The 14,617-nt window shown below is 37.4% G+C and overlaps 1 protein-coding gene across 2 annotated transcripts; it reads left to right on the top strand.

The window, feature by feature from the left end:
* Positions 1 to 6,492: 6,492 nt before the first annotated feature.
* On the top strand, positions 6,493 to 14,192 carry LOC117621316 (probable LRR receptor-like serine/threonine-protein kinase At1g07650). Of its 2 annotated transcripts, XM_034351718.1 has the most exons (24): positions 6,493 to 6,783; positions 7,188 to 7,368; positions 7,639 to 7,710; positions 7,841 to 7,909; positions 7,997 to 8,068; positions 8,420 to 8,491; positions 8,606 to 8,677; positions 9,013 to 9,084; positions 9,169 to 9,240; positions 9,321 to 9,392; positions 9,476 to 9,547; positions 9,663 to 9,734; positions 9,804 to 9,869; positions 9,953 to 10,018; positions 10,111 to 10,149; positions 10,275 to 10,333; positions 10,550 to 10,935; positions 11,018 to 11,213; positions 11,630 to 11,776; positions 11,949 to 12,067; positions 12,482 to 12,692; positions 12,800 to 13,040; positions 13,202 to 13,352; positions 13,635 to 14,192. In XM_034351718.1, exons 1-24 carry the CDS (start codon positions 6,657 to 6,659, stop codon positions 14,025 to 14,027), a joined length of 3,099 nt encoding a protein of 1,032 aa, XP_034207609.1. In that variant the 5' UTR covers positions 6,493 to 6,656; the 3' UTR covers positions 14,028 to 14,192. The 2 variants fall into 2 exon arrangements, with proteins under 2 accessions (XP_034207609.1, XP_034207611.1); XM_034351720.1 differs by lacking the exons at positions 7,841 to 7,909; positions 7,997 to 8,068 and having other exon boundaries at positions 6,516 to 6,783.
* Positions 14,193 to 14,617: the final 425 nt, after the last annotated feature.

The raw sequence follows: 14,617 nt of genomic DNA on the forward strand, positions 1-14,617 counted from the left end.
GAGCGTTTGGTGCCTTATGCAGTTTTGGCTCGTGCAGGCGAAGGAGCGTTTGTGCTTTGTGCCTTGTGCAGTTTTGGCTCGTGCAGGCGAAGGAGTGTTTGGTGCCTTGTGCAGTTTTGGCTCGTGCAGGCGAAGGAGCGTTTGGTGCCTTATGCAGTTTTGGCTCGTGCAGGCGAAGGAGCGTTTGTGCCTTATGCAGTTTTGGCTCGTGCAGGCGAAGGAGCGTTTGGTTGAATTTGTGTTAAGCGAAGTGAGAAGTATCCTCCTTATGTTTTTCACCTCGGGAGGTGCTCGACGCATTATTCTTGAAGAATCCCTTGGGGAAGAAGTCATGTAGCATGATGGGGCTAGGCGACCTTTGTTTCAAGAGTTCATCTTTTGGAACCATTTTGTTCATATTTGATAATTCATTTCCTCTATGCCTTTTATGTGATTGAGGAGAACTTCTTTTGCTTACAAATCTTTTTGATCGAGGAGTTCTTGGCAAAGGTGCACTCTTATGTAACTTCTTCCGAGTAGCCAATGCCCATCCTTCATTATCGTCATCGAATGAATCGACACTACTTTGACTTTTCACTCCAACACACTCATACGGATTGAGTTGATGGGTTTCAGAGAATGCCCCCAGTGATTGAAGTGAGGGAGAATGTGCCGAACTAGATAAGACAAATGAGATCGTAGCATGGTTAGACTCTACCACCTTGTCAAGATCCATTTCGATTCTTCCTTGTTGTGCCAACTTCATGATGAGATCTTTCAACACGAAGCACTTTTCCACTGGGTGATTGATGACACGATGGTACATGCATTATTTCGGGTGGTTAATATGATTCATCTCTTCAGGGCGTTTGCACTCAGGTAACTCAATCACCTTCTTCTCAAGTAAGTCTTCCAGCATGCCTTCTACGTCAGAGACTGGAAAAGGATACTTCTTCTCCTTCATTTCTTTTAGGGTGTGTCGTCGTGGTTCTTGATCTTGAGTCGACTCGGCCTTCCTCGCATCTTTCTTGCCTCGAGTGGAAATCTTCATTGGAGTAGCACTGATCGTCATTGACTCCAAGATGCGTGTCCTCAAAGAGTCTGCCCCATTTCTCGACGACTTGTCATTTCGATGATCACTCACCATTTCCTTTCTTCCATCGTGATTAGCGATACTTAGCTCTATATCATGCGCACGAGTGGTCAATTCTTCAAAGGTACGGGGTTTGATCCCTTGAAGAATGTAGAGCAGACCCCAATGCATACCTTGAATGCACATCTCTACAGCCGATAACTCTGACACCCGATCTTTGCAGTCGAGGCTTAATGAACGCCAACGATTGATGTAGTCAACAACAGGTTCGTCTTTTCGCTGCTTTGTGCTAGTGAGCTCTAGCATGCTAACTGAGTGACGAGTGCTATAGAAGCGGTTGAGGAATTCTCTCTCCATTTGTTCCCAACTATCAATTGACTCAGGTTCCAAGTCAATGTACCAGTTGAATGCAGTGCCTCTGAGTGATCGGACAAATTGCTTCACGAGATAATCGTCGTTAGTGCCAGCGCTGTTGCACATCTCGATGAAGTGGGCAACATGTTGTTTAGGGTTACCTTTTCCATCAAACTGCATGAACTTTGGAGGTTGATAGCCCGTTGGCATTCGAAGGTTGTCTAACCTTTTGGTGTAAGGCTTGGAATAGATAAATGTATCTTGAGAAGGCCCACCATATTGAGCCCTGATGGTGTTCGTGATCATGTCCTGAAGTTGTTGGATAGATAAAGAACCCACCGAGGCTGTGTTGCCTTTTCCGTGCGACTTATCACCCGACTCTGTTTCATGACCCAATCCTTTCTCGCTGGATTCAGCTTCATGATGTGATTCTTTCTTATGCACGTCTTGACTAGGTTCCTTATCTTGATGTGTCTCCCACTTGTTAATGAGAGAAGCAATCTGCACATCCTTCTCCTCGACCATCTTAGTCAGTTTGGTGACCGCTTCGCTCATATGGGCCAGCTATTCTTCAATAGACATAGCTCCCGTCACCATGACCTGCATAGCCATAGAATAAGACTCACCTACGGATGCCGAGGTAAGCTTCTTCTGTTGATCGTCAGGCGGGGATCCATGGTATGAGCCTGTGCTCGAGTCAGCGTCTGAAACAAGCGAGAGTGAGCGTTCTCTCGAATTTTTCGAACCCGAAAAACTCCTCCCTTCACTCCGAGAGTTTCTCTCATCCGCCCGAGAGGTATTCTTCTTTTGCCCCAATGAGGCCAAATTGATAACCGGTTCTCGCCTTCGGTGAACATCTTTCACCTTGGCTTGAGTCGGTATGGAAGTAACATGTTGAGTTGCGGATATCGCCTTGGCCTTGCTCCGGGTGACGACCCCAGCAGAATCTCCACTTGAGAAGGAGGCGCTCAAGCTTTTGCCTCTCGTCGCGGGAACGGATTGAATCTTCTTGGAAGCCATCGTTTTTGGTGTGTTGATTGATTTTGGAACTGGAGAAAGAGATGAGAGGCAGAAATGGTCCCACTGGGCGTGCCAAATTTGTAAACACGAATTTCCTGCGACAAATGAGACAAGAACACGTGTACAAAATAATATTGTATTTATGAAATTTAGGGTTACAATCTCTGTATTGAATCCTCGGATTCGATCTCCAAAGTGTTTAAAGAAAATTTGTGTTTGATACAAGGGTCGTAGAGACTTGATCTTGATCAAACGGGTAGCACGAAGCTTGTTTGGTGTTTGGGATTTTTATGGTGAAGGAACCGGCACGTATTTGTTGTGCTTGGTGGCTCTTCCAAAGTAGGGTGAAGAATGCAGAGAGTTTTCTGTTTCTTCTGAGTGCTAGGTTTTTTTCTCCGACCCTCTGACCTCTTCTTTCATCTTGAGGCCTCCTATTTATAGGCTTTTGTCGGATGCTTGACCTAAATAACTTTCCTTGATTTGTGGGATTTGATTTGATTTAAATCAATTCCAATAATCTGGCAATTTAACCAGATTATCTTCAATTGATTAACCTGATTAATATTTGATTTAAATCAAAGTCAATCACAGAAGATTCTTTCCTTTAATTTTGTCTTCATTTTGAACCGTTTGATGCACTCCGTCGGATGTCGCCATTTGTCATTTTTGACAATTAATCCAATTTTGATGAGTCACACGCCACATGGGTGAATTACCGGGCCCACGATTTAATCCACCGAACCCTAATTATTTTCTTGTCAATAGAATTTATTACACCAAAATTTCTGTGTCTACACCCACCTCCAACCATACTTCCTATTCAGCTCCTAAAATAGGGAGACCTCTAAGAGCTCCTAAATCTGAAGAGAGATAAAAGACTCCTAGTGACTCCCTATAATTAAATGCTTCTTTATTTAATATTATTTTAAGCATTTATTTAAAGCAAACTATTTTTTCTTGTTGCTTTTGTGTCTATACTTTATTCAAAAATTAAATTAAAAACATTAAAAATATTTATGACTCTTTAAATTAGGGAGTATAGTTGGAGTTGAAATTTTATAGAGAGCTCATAAAGTAGCTTTCTAGTGTTTATAGCTAAATTTTAACTAAAGAATAGAGAGCATGATTGTGGATGCTCTTAGTGACCTCTAGTCAGGGATGGACCCATTCTCAAGCTAACCTAGGCTATAGCCCAGGTTTCTTGATTTGTTTTAGCCTATAGCAATACTCCTAGCCCACCTACGCAAGCCCTACACACCCTCTTGGGCAGAAAACATCCCTTAGCTAATGCACGGAGAGAAAAAAATAAAACATAAAGAAAGGGCCAATCATCCCTGCTACACGCCAATCAACCATGCCCTTCAATGCTTAATTAAAGCAAACCAAATTTATCTTCAATTATTAATCTTCTTTGATTGTCTTAATTTGTTGATGTTGAAATTTAGGGACTTTTTAGAGTTTATGAAGTATCAATTAGGGATTTATAATTTTTTATTTAAAAGAATTCTATGTAATTTTTTTTCTTCTACTTGCCAAAACATTTGATTGTACAGGTTTTGTAATTAAAAATAAACAAATGAAAGTAGGTCAGCCCTTTATAGTCCCCTAAAATTCCAATATATTTTTAATTATAATCATTCATGTTTTTCGCCATAAAGCTTTAATCCTAAAAATTTCTACATTTTTGGAAACAAAAAAATAGCTTCTACATTTGTAATTGTTTAATTAGTATGAGTTTATTTCTTTTGTTGGTTAGTGTGAGTTTTTGTTTTGGCTAATTAATTTAGATTTTGTGTTTTTTTAAAATTGGAAATATGTACACTTCAATCTCATTGATCATGTTCCTCCCTTCAAAGCTTGTACGTAAGCTAAATCTAACCCACCCTAATTTAAAATCCTAGGTCCGTCCCTGCCTCTAGTCACTACTTTTCCAACTTAAATTGAAGAAAAACTGAAGATGGATTTAAAGAATTGCTCTTTATTTTTTTTCCTTTTTTTTTTTTTGGGTAATTTGAATCGTCTCATTTCCAAGTCATTTTTGGTGTGAACGTGTCATATTCATTGCCACATAAACCTGACTTCTTTTTTAGACTTTATTTATGTTTTCTCTAATTTGGAAGCCAAACTTTAAGAGTGTTTAGATACGCATGGAGAGGCAGCTGGATATTACCGTTGTCTTGTCATATCAATATCATATATTTGGACTCTTGAGTTTGATAATTTTTTTAATTTTTTTTGGTCTGAAGACTCTTGACTTTGATATTCTTCTGCGATCTTGGCTTTCTTCTATTCTGTTTTCTGATTATCGACAAGCCAAGCCTCTATGAACCAAGGATGAAGAGCCGACCTCCCTTCGCGCCCCACACTGTCACTTGTCTCCATGCACGTTATAATTGAGATGCTTTTCATGTATTGTCTGTATGAACGCATTGGTTGAATGGTGGCCCCTTGTCAATATGCGTAAATGAGCTGTAAATTGCAAATTGATCTTTCGTTTGCTGTTCTACTGTGAAAAAGGATCCTAAAGCGATAGTGTATTCTAAATTAATATAATCTATATAAGAGGGAGATTCAAACTTGAGTGCAAGAGAGTCGAGTTCAATACTCTGACCAACTAACTTAATTCACATATGTTATCGAAGTAGCATTTTTACTCGTAAGTAATTATTATGTGATACCGAAACACCGTCTAGCAAGCGAGTTCCATATATTCTAGACTTAAAAGGGTCATAATCTGGCATCTACATGGTATTTTACAATATGGAGGGCCCTATATTATTAAGGACAGACAATGACATGTACGCACTGTTGTGCAAGTTGCTCTCCCATGCATTGCATTCAAACGCGTAGAATTAAATAGTACTTTAGATTTGTTTGTCCCGTTGAAGACTATCATCAGCTGGGCACTCCTGTCCTCTTCTGTTCTAACTTCTGTGTGATTAGAATTAATGCATATCAACATTAGTATAATATGAACGTGTTGCGTCCGTTGAAGACTTTGACTGATAAGTGTGGTGGGGTTTCACATTTCCATTATGTACGTTTGGTTAGCTCTATTTGTTCAATTTCTTTTTTAATTTGAGTGTTCTCGACGTCATTTTTTAGGATTCTTGTACTTTATTTACTTATCAATAAAAATTACCGTTTTAGCATATATAAAAAAGATTGGATTGCAGTGGATTTATAATTAATTTAATAAGTAGCCTATTTATTATATTAGTACAGATTAAGCACAGAAAGATCTAGTTCTAGGTCACATCGTGTATGATTAATTTAATCATCTTTATATATTATTTCCCCCTTTTGGACAAAACAAGAATGTTACTGAATCAGTCACGTTTGTCACCCTGAAGTGGATTGAAAATGAAACAAGAATCTACGCCACGAATTGAAAGGAGCAAAAAGAGTAGCTCGAATGGAAAATAGAATATAAGCCTTCATTTCCTCTCTTTGTATTTTATTTTTTTCGTCAACCAAATTACTTTTAGAAGGAGATGGTGGACAAAAATGCATTCTTAGCAGAAGACAAATTTAACTTCCCAATTGATTTCCAGATCTCATCTACATGTGTACATTTCAGTACAGGGCAGCTGCACACCCATAATAAAATTATTTTATCATGATGAGTATTATGTATCGAGCTCATCACAGATATATATCGTCTTGCATTCATATGTGAGCCGAAATTAAAACCTTCTCCTACTGAATGGAGATAATTATCACTAAATTAAAGGCTAGTTGGTTGGTTATTTTGTTTCGTAATTGGATATAAAAATTCCACTCTTATTCCTTACAATTGATCAACACTGATTTTGTGATTTTATAAACTGTAAAGCATGTGTTGATAAATGACTAGTTACCAATTGGAAACAGTAATTTAATAACCTACCAAGTTCAATTGAGGATTTGCTTGGAAGGTTCCTATTTCCAGTAATGTTCCGTCATGCCTTTTCACTTTTGTCATCATGGGTCAAAAAAAACACCCCATATGGAAAATATCAGAAAGATGGAAGCATACATTGCAACAAATAAATTTCCATCCACACACAAATGGTCAACTACCAAACACCAAGTTTATTATGGATTAACATAATGCACTTGAAACTAAAAACTCCCACACACTCTTCTCTTACCTCCAATCTCCACCTTTCTATGCCTCTCTCTCTTTCCTTGAGCTTCAAAAGCTGAGACTCAGAGTTTGAACTCAAATATGGGAACTGATGATTTTTCATTTCCAAAGTTGCTTCTTGCATACCTCATATGCTCCACTACATTTTTGTTCTTTGCAACTTTTGGACAGTCAGCCACAGCCACAGCCAAGCTTCACAGTCAGGAAGGTACCTTAAAACTCTAATTTGCAACTTTCCTCACGTACCCTTTTGGCAGGAACAGCTTTTGGTTGAGCTCATTTCAGCTAAGTTGACTTGTTCTGCCAATCAAAATGAGTCCCAGGAAATTGGCAAATCAACTCAGCTTAGCTGAACTGAGTTCTCATAGTATTCAAGTTTCTTGATTACATTCAATTTATTCCTTTTCCTTGGTTGGTCTTTTGGGAGGAAGTAAAAGAGATTTGGAATCTTGTTTATCATGAACTTGTGATATTTTATTCAAACAAATTAACATTAGAAAGATGTCTATGTATTGGTCCTGTTTTGTTTTCCTGCAGTTTCTTGAAAACCAAATTAACAGGTAATTTGATTTATTCACCCATGTATTTTTGTTGGGTACTTTAATGGAGCAGTGAATGCATTGAAAGAGATAGGGAAAAAGCTGGGGAAGAAAGACTGGGATTTTAGGAAAGATCCATGTACAGGAGAAGGGAATTGGAATGTGTCGATTGAAGGGAGGAGGAAAGGCTTTGAGAGCTCTGTCGCATGTAACTGCACCTTCAACCACAATTCCTCTTGCCACATCATCAGCATGTACAGTACACCTCTCTCTCTCTCGACTTACAAAATGTTTAGAGTTGATTGGTAATGACAAAAATGTCCTGCATTATGGCATATTCAAGAACTTGAACATTTCATTTTTTTATCAAACACTTTTATAGCTAGTTTTAAGTTCAACTAGGTCAGTTCTTGTTTATTTGACATTCATGAGACTAGTGATGGAATTACTTCACATGGGTTTTATCATTTATGTTATGATAATTCATGAGAGCTCTTCTAATTTGCTCTGAGGATATATTGCAGAGCTCTAAAGGCCCAGAATCTATCAGGTACTGTGCCACCAGAATTTTCTAAGCTTCAGCACCTGAAAGACTTGTAAGCAAAACCAGTTCCTCTCTTATGTTACCTGATTTCCATTTCCATTCTAAAATATTAGTTTTTCCTTTCCTTATACTAAACCTTGTTGGTGCATCCACTAATCTTTGCAATCCTATTACTTTTATAGAGACCTGAGTCGAAATTACCTCAATGGTTCTATACCTTCCCAATGGGGTACTATGCGCTTGGTTACGCTGTAAGCGCCCCATTTCTCATCAGTTACTAATTATTTAATGAACTTGTAATCAACCGAATGCCTTATACTTTGCTATTGAATCTGCAGCTCCCTTATGGGAAACAGATTGTCCGGTCCATTTCCAAAAGTTCTCACCAATATCACCACTCTCAGAAACTTGTATGCTTAATTCTTTCCTTAATTCTCATATTGATGATGACTATGAATAGAGCTGATAACTAGATGCTGGTTGATTAGAAATGAGGCTCTCTATCCTTATTTGTTGAAACTTGACATCAAATCCATATTTCAATGTATTAAAATGGAAAATCCAATGTATCATATCAATAGAAAACCGAAAATATATTTTATAACATCAAATGGTATCTGCCTTATGGGGCCGGAGCAAATATGTCCTTGATAGTAGTTGAAACTCAGTTAGACTTTGATGGCTCTATACATTGTTTTAAACACCATTTCAGATGTTATGATCAAAATAAGCATTACTATATGATTGTATATTACTTACAGGAGCATTGAAGGAAACCACTTTTCGGGACCCATTCCACCGGAAATTGGGAAGTTGATCAAGTTAGAAAAGCTGTAATTTCTCATTACCTTCTTTGTGTACAATCATTTATTGGAAATTCCCACTAATGTGGTCTTTTTTTTTTTTTTACTCTCATTACCATTGACATTAACCTTATTTTTCTTCAGCATTGTATCTTCAAATGCCTTCACTGGAGAATTGCCATTAGCACTAGCAAAGTTGACCAACTTGTCTGATATGTAAGCAAGCATGTGTTCCTTGATCTGTGGGTTTGTCAACCTAAATAAATAATCCTTTACTAATACTGATCTAGTTTAACTAAAATGATCTCTGATAAACCTACCTTTAAGATATATACAATATACAGGACATTAGTTTTTGCTCTGGTTACAAGTTCACTGGGATGCCAAAAGCTATACAGATAACAGATTTTAGATTTATTATGTATATGTGAGTGTGATGCATATGCTATCACATCAGGTGCCTGAAAATATATTGATAGTTTTCTAATATCTTTGAAATGAATCACTTTTCCTGGGTTTCTAGCTAAGTTTTGTTTCCATGAAACTTTTAGGAGGATATGTGACAATAACTTCTCTGGAAAGATACCTGATTTCATCGGAAATTGGACACGAATTTCAAAATTGTAAGCTTCCCCCTTGTAGTTTTCTTACAGCAATCAGAAGTATATATTTTTACGATTTTGAAAATTTCCACTCTTATGTTGCAGGCATATCCAGGGTAGCTCTCTTGAGGGGCCTATACCTTCTAGCATATCAGGCTTAACAAGTTTAACTGATCTGTATGCAATTCTACTGCCTTATCTTTCTTTTCTGTCAAACAAGAATGTGAACTTATGGTTTTACCTTTAATGACTTTTAGGAGGATAACCGACTTGAGAGGTACAGAGTCTCCTTTCCCATCGTTGAGCAATTTGGAATCCTTGAAAACACTGTAAGTTGGAATCCTAACCAGTTTTGCATTTTCCTTCTACTTTGCAAATTGAGCTCATAGGTAGTTAAATGTTTTTAATGCAGGATACTGAGGAATTGCTTGATATACGGAGTGATCCCAGCTTTTATTGCGGATATGAAAAGATTGAAAAACCTGTAAGCACTTAAAACAAATGAATTTCTTGAATTTATGACTTCCCATCATTCTTTTTTTTTTTTCTTATGTTGGAGATACTAATCTGCATTTTTTTTTTTTTTGTAATCAATACAGAGACCTCAGCTACAATGAGCTGACCGGTGAAATACCGGCATCTTTTGTCCAACTAGCAAAAGTTGACTTCACGTAAGCAGATTTCTAGATTATATTTTCATCTTCACACAAACTTATTCTCATTAACTTTTTTCACTCTAGGTATTTGACAGGAAACCAGCTTACTGGAACTGTACCTGGATGGGTCCCAGGAAGAAACAATATTGTGTATGTAATACAAAACTGCAGGAGCTATCTTGCTTTGCTTAGAAGATTACTTTTTGTTTTATTAGTTGAAATTTTGTATACAGGGATTTATCGTACAACAACTTCACTTGGGAAAGCTCAGGTCCTAATGAATGTCCTAGAGGGAGTGTGTGAGTATGATACATGCTATTATCTTTCTCTTACATTTTTTAACCAAATACTTTGTAGAATGATAAAACAATGCCTTGGTGCTTTGTTGCAGAAACTTAGTAGAGAGTTACTCCTCGTCAGCTGATAAATCGTACGATTTCTTTCTCGTCAGCTGATAAGAAAATTTTGTTGCTTCCTATGGTTTCTGATTGAGGCTCCAGCCTTTTAGTCAGATTTATCTTCATGATATAAGCTCACATTTCTTCCTTGTTGCAGAAGTAGAATCCAACCATGCCTGGAAAGAAATTTTCCATGTCATGTTTCAAAAAATCAACGTAAGAATATTAATTGGTCTCAAGCTTGACCTGCGGCTTTATGATTCAGTTCATCTATTTGCATGTCAATATGAATTAATCCTTTCTTCCCTTGTACTTTACCCCTGAAAAACAATGAAAAAGAATAGAAAATTTTGAAAAGTAAAAGAAAACTAGTGATGAGGTGATAAGAAATTTAAGTCTCAACCTCTTTTGATTTGTCCTGATGGATAACAGGTAAATATTCCTTGCATATCAACTGTGGTGGAAAGGAAGTAAATATTGGTGGAAACAGGTATGAAGCTGATAGAGAACAAAGAGGTGCTTCCATGTATTACATGGGTCAGAACTGGGCTCTCAGCAGCACAGGGAACTTCATGGACAATGATATTGATTCAGATATCTACATTGAAACCAACAAGTCTGCACTTTCAAAAAATGTCTCTGTGCTCGATTCAGAACTGTACATGACTGCACGTGGATCTCCCATCTCTCTCACATACTATGGACTCTGTCTCATAAATGGAGACTACACTGTCAAACTCCACTTTGCTGAGATTGTTTTTACTAATGATAGAACATTTAACAGCCTTGGGAAGCGTATATTTGATGTCTACATCCAGGTAAATAAATCACACCAGATAAACAATGGAGACTCAATCCTATGCTAATATGTACTTATTTATTTATTTATTTGGTATAAAGGATAAGCTGGTGCTGAAAGATTTCAATATAGAAAGTGAAGCTGGTGGTGCAGGCAAGACCATTGTAAAGAATTTCACTGCAGTTGTTTCGAGTAATACATTAAAGATCCATTTTTACTGGGCTGGAAAAGGGACAACAGGCATCCCAGACAGAGGATTTTATGGCCCTCTCATATCTGCTATATCAGTAGATCCTAGTAAGTACTTTTAAAATGCACTCTCGCCGTGCATTTTTCCTACTCGCACGGTCTAAGCATTAGAACTTACTCGTTATTGATGCTTTCAACAATGCAATATAATTGTGCTTAGGAGTTACATCTGGTTCTGGCCAACTCCTATTGATAATTCCACATGAATTATTACACTAGAGACTACATGACAGCTTTTAGTCTACCTTAGCTAAGTTGAGAAGCAAATCTATATATGCTGGTCCCATGCATAACACTAAAAAGAAAAAGGAAGTGAGGGATGACGTAATAGGTTACTGAGAAAGCTTTACGGATTGGCCTTCAATCATAAAGTGAAGAGTCTCAAGTTTTAAGTTTTTCTGTACAAAAAACATGTTTAATGTTTTCATGGAATACATGAGTTAATTAAGGTACACTTGTTGCAGACTTCGAACCTCCCTCAGTTTTGGGCAACAAGAATCACGTCGTTATAGCAGTTGGGACAGTGGCTGCAGCACTACTTCTTCTGCTTCTGGTCTTAGGCATCTTGAGGAGAAAGGGTTGTTTGGGAGGAAAGATCTCTGCAGATAAAGGTCTGATTTTCTATTTCATAACAAAACATGTTTAATTTTCTTCTTAATGTATCTCTTCTTCTCTCCCTAATTTCTCAACAACTCATGTTGGTGAGCAAATTTACTGGTGTATCTTTGTTATAACAAGAAACAGTTTTAATTAATATTCTTCCCTTAACTGACTTTCAAGCAGAGCTCAGAGATTTAGATCTTCAAACAGGATTATATACTTTAAGACAGATAAAGGCTGCAACGAAAAACTTTGATGCAGCAAACAAACTTGGGGAGGGCGGCTTTGGTTCAGTCTACAAGGTAATTTTTGTTTCTTTATGTTAATCTCTTTTTTTTTTCTGGTTTATTCTAAATGTTCTTAGATGAGTAGGTTGCCTCAGATGAAAAAGAAACATTTAAAAAAATGAAAGCCTAAGAAATGAGGGAATGCATTCTACAAGAAATTGGAGAAACTACAAACATCTACCTATTCAATTGGCATCACAGCAATGAATTTACATGAAAAACTTTTCGAAACTTCTCAAATATAACTTGATTCTCTTACAATTTCTGATATGACAAGGTGGTAGTGTATGGAATGTGGAGGCTTAAAAGATAGCAAAATCATCCAAAGAGATGGAGTTTTAAGCCAAAACTAAACCTTCTAGCAGTCAATATGAGCATGTGTGCAATACACAACCAGAAATTGCTGATTTTCTTTTGCTTTCTGAATAGGGTCTGTTATCAGATGGCACAGTAATTGCAGTGAAGCAGCTCTCTTCGAAATCAAAGCAAGGAAATCGCGAATTCGTGAATGAAATAGGCATGATTTCTGCCCTGCAACATCCGAACCTTGTGAAGCTGTATGGATGTTGTGTTGAAGGGAACCAGATGCTTTTAATTTATGAGTACATGGAAAATAACTGTGTATCACGTGCTCTTTTTGGTGAGAATAGTAACACTAAATTGTTTAGGATTAGCATACCATTTAAACAAAAGGCAGGATTGATTCTAAGTATGAAGTAGATTGACTCTGATTTGGATCATATACAGGAAGCGACCCCGTTTGCAGATTGAAACTGGACTGGCCTACCAGGAAGAAGATTTGCATAGGTATTGCCAGAGGTTTGGCCTATCTCCATGAAGAGTCGATACTAAAGATAGTGCATCGCGATATCAAGACAAGCAATGTGCTGCTTGACAAGGACTTTAATGCTAAAATTTCTGATTTTGGCTTGGCAAAGCTTAATGAAGATGACAACACCCACATCAGCACGCGGATCGCTGGAACTGTGTAAGTTTTTGTAGAAGGAACTTAATACATTATCAACTCTTTTCTCTCATTAAATTTAGTAAAATATAACCTATGACATGAGTCTCTGGCACAGTCTTCATGAGGTGGAGCAGAAACTATGTTCTTTTTTGGTAATTTATTTTGGCCCTTCAACTTTGCAGTGGTTATATGGCTCCTGAGTATGCAATGCGTGGTTACTTAACCGACAAAGCAGATGTTTATAGCTTTGGAGTCGTCGCATTGGAAATCGTTAGCGGAAAGAGCAACACAAACTACAGGCCAAAGGAGGAGTTTGTCTACCTTCTTGACTGGGTAACAAAACACTTCCAAAACAATTGTTCCCTTTTCTTCTCTCAGATATCTTCAAGTCCATGACAACCAACTCCATACCTTGCAAACCTAGAATGTTAAGATGAATTTTCTCAGTAAAGCATTCTTCACTGAATGGCGAAATTCAGCTTATGAAAATCTTTCCCATGTTTCTCCAATCAATTCAGCTTTGCCACTTGCGTCTTTGCATCTCATACTATATGTCTTCTTAACTCGGTAGTGTTTGTTATATTTATTCTGTCTCAAAGTTGTGCTTCTTTTCAGGCTTATGTGTTGCAAGAGAGAGGAAGTCTATTGGAGTTGGTTGATCCAGCCTTGGGTTCAGAATATTCATCAGAGGAGACAATGCTGATGCTAAATGTTGCTCTCATGTGCACCAATGCATCTCCCACTCTCAGGCCTACAATGCCCCAAGTAGTGAGCATGCTTGAAGGCAGAACAGAAGTTCAAGACCTGCTTTCTGATCCCGGCTTTTCTGCCATCAATTCCAAAGTCAGGGCCATTAGAAATCACTTTTGGCAAAATCCAAGTTGTACACAAAGCATGTCAACCAACGGTCCGAGAACTGATACCTCTGGTAATTCATACATTGAAACAGAAGAGAATGGCCGTCTTTTAGGAGTTAGTTCTGTAACTTCAGTTAAATCTGAAGAATAAACTGTACATCACAATGGCAAGTATTGTATATAGGTTCTGGATGTGCCATATTATATATAGCAATTTTTGGCCTCCAACCGCATAAATATATAGTCGAAATATAAGGCTACATATTCCATTTTTATAGATGGCTCCGGATTCCTGTGCTTCGGAAGTTTGTTTCTATTACATTGTGTAGCAGTTGGGATCCGCTTGTTACATAAACTATTTAGGCCATTTTAACAATAAAATTATCATTCTAATACCAATGATAATTTACAATTAATTCAATTGAAATTCACAAAACTAAAAAATTTGCTCAAAGCCAAAATATTGGCAGATAAAATCACATAAATATAAATGTATTTTTGTTATACGTAAGGTGAAGGTGGGAAGTATGGCCCGTGCTTGTGTGCTATGTGTTTTTTTTCCTACACATTAATACAAGGGATAATTGTCGAAATGTCACCTGAACTTATACCTTAGTTTCAATTTGTCACCTTAAAGAAAAATTTAAGAGACATGTCACCTTAATTTTTCAAAATCCATGATTTATCATTTGACTTTAATACAATCCAATTTTCCATCCATTTTTAAGGGTATTTTAGTCT

This window comes from Prunus dulcis, chromosome 3, assembly GCF_902201215.1.
Source record: "Prunus dulcis chromosome 3, ALMONDv2, whole genome shotgun sequence".
In the NCBI taxonomy this organism is placed as follows: domain Eukaryota; kingdom Viridiplantae; phylum Streptophyta; class Magnoliopsida; order Rosales; family Rosaceae; genus Prunus; species Prunus dulcis.

Coding starts and splice junctions, on each gene's coding strand:
- LOC117621316 (XM_034351718.1), top strand. CDS start 6,657: ATGGGAACTGATGATTTTTCATTTCCAAAGTTGCTTCTTGCATACCTC. Junction 8,678..9,012: donor TTGACCAACTTGTCTGATAT/GTAAGCAAGCAT, acceptor TGAAACTTTTAG/GAGGATATGTGACAATAACT. Junction 13,041..13,201: donor ACGCGGATCGCTGGAACTGT/GTAAGTTTTTGT, acceptor TCAACTTTGCAG/TGGTTATATGGCTCCTGAGT.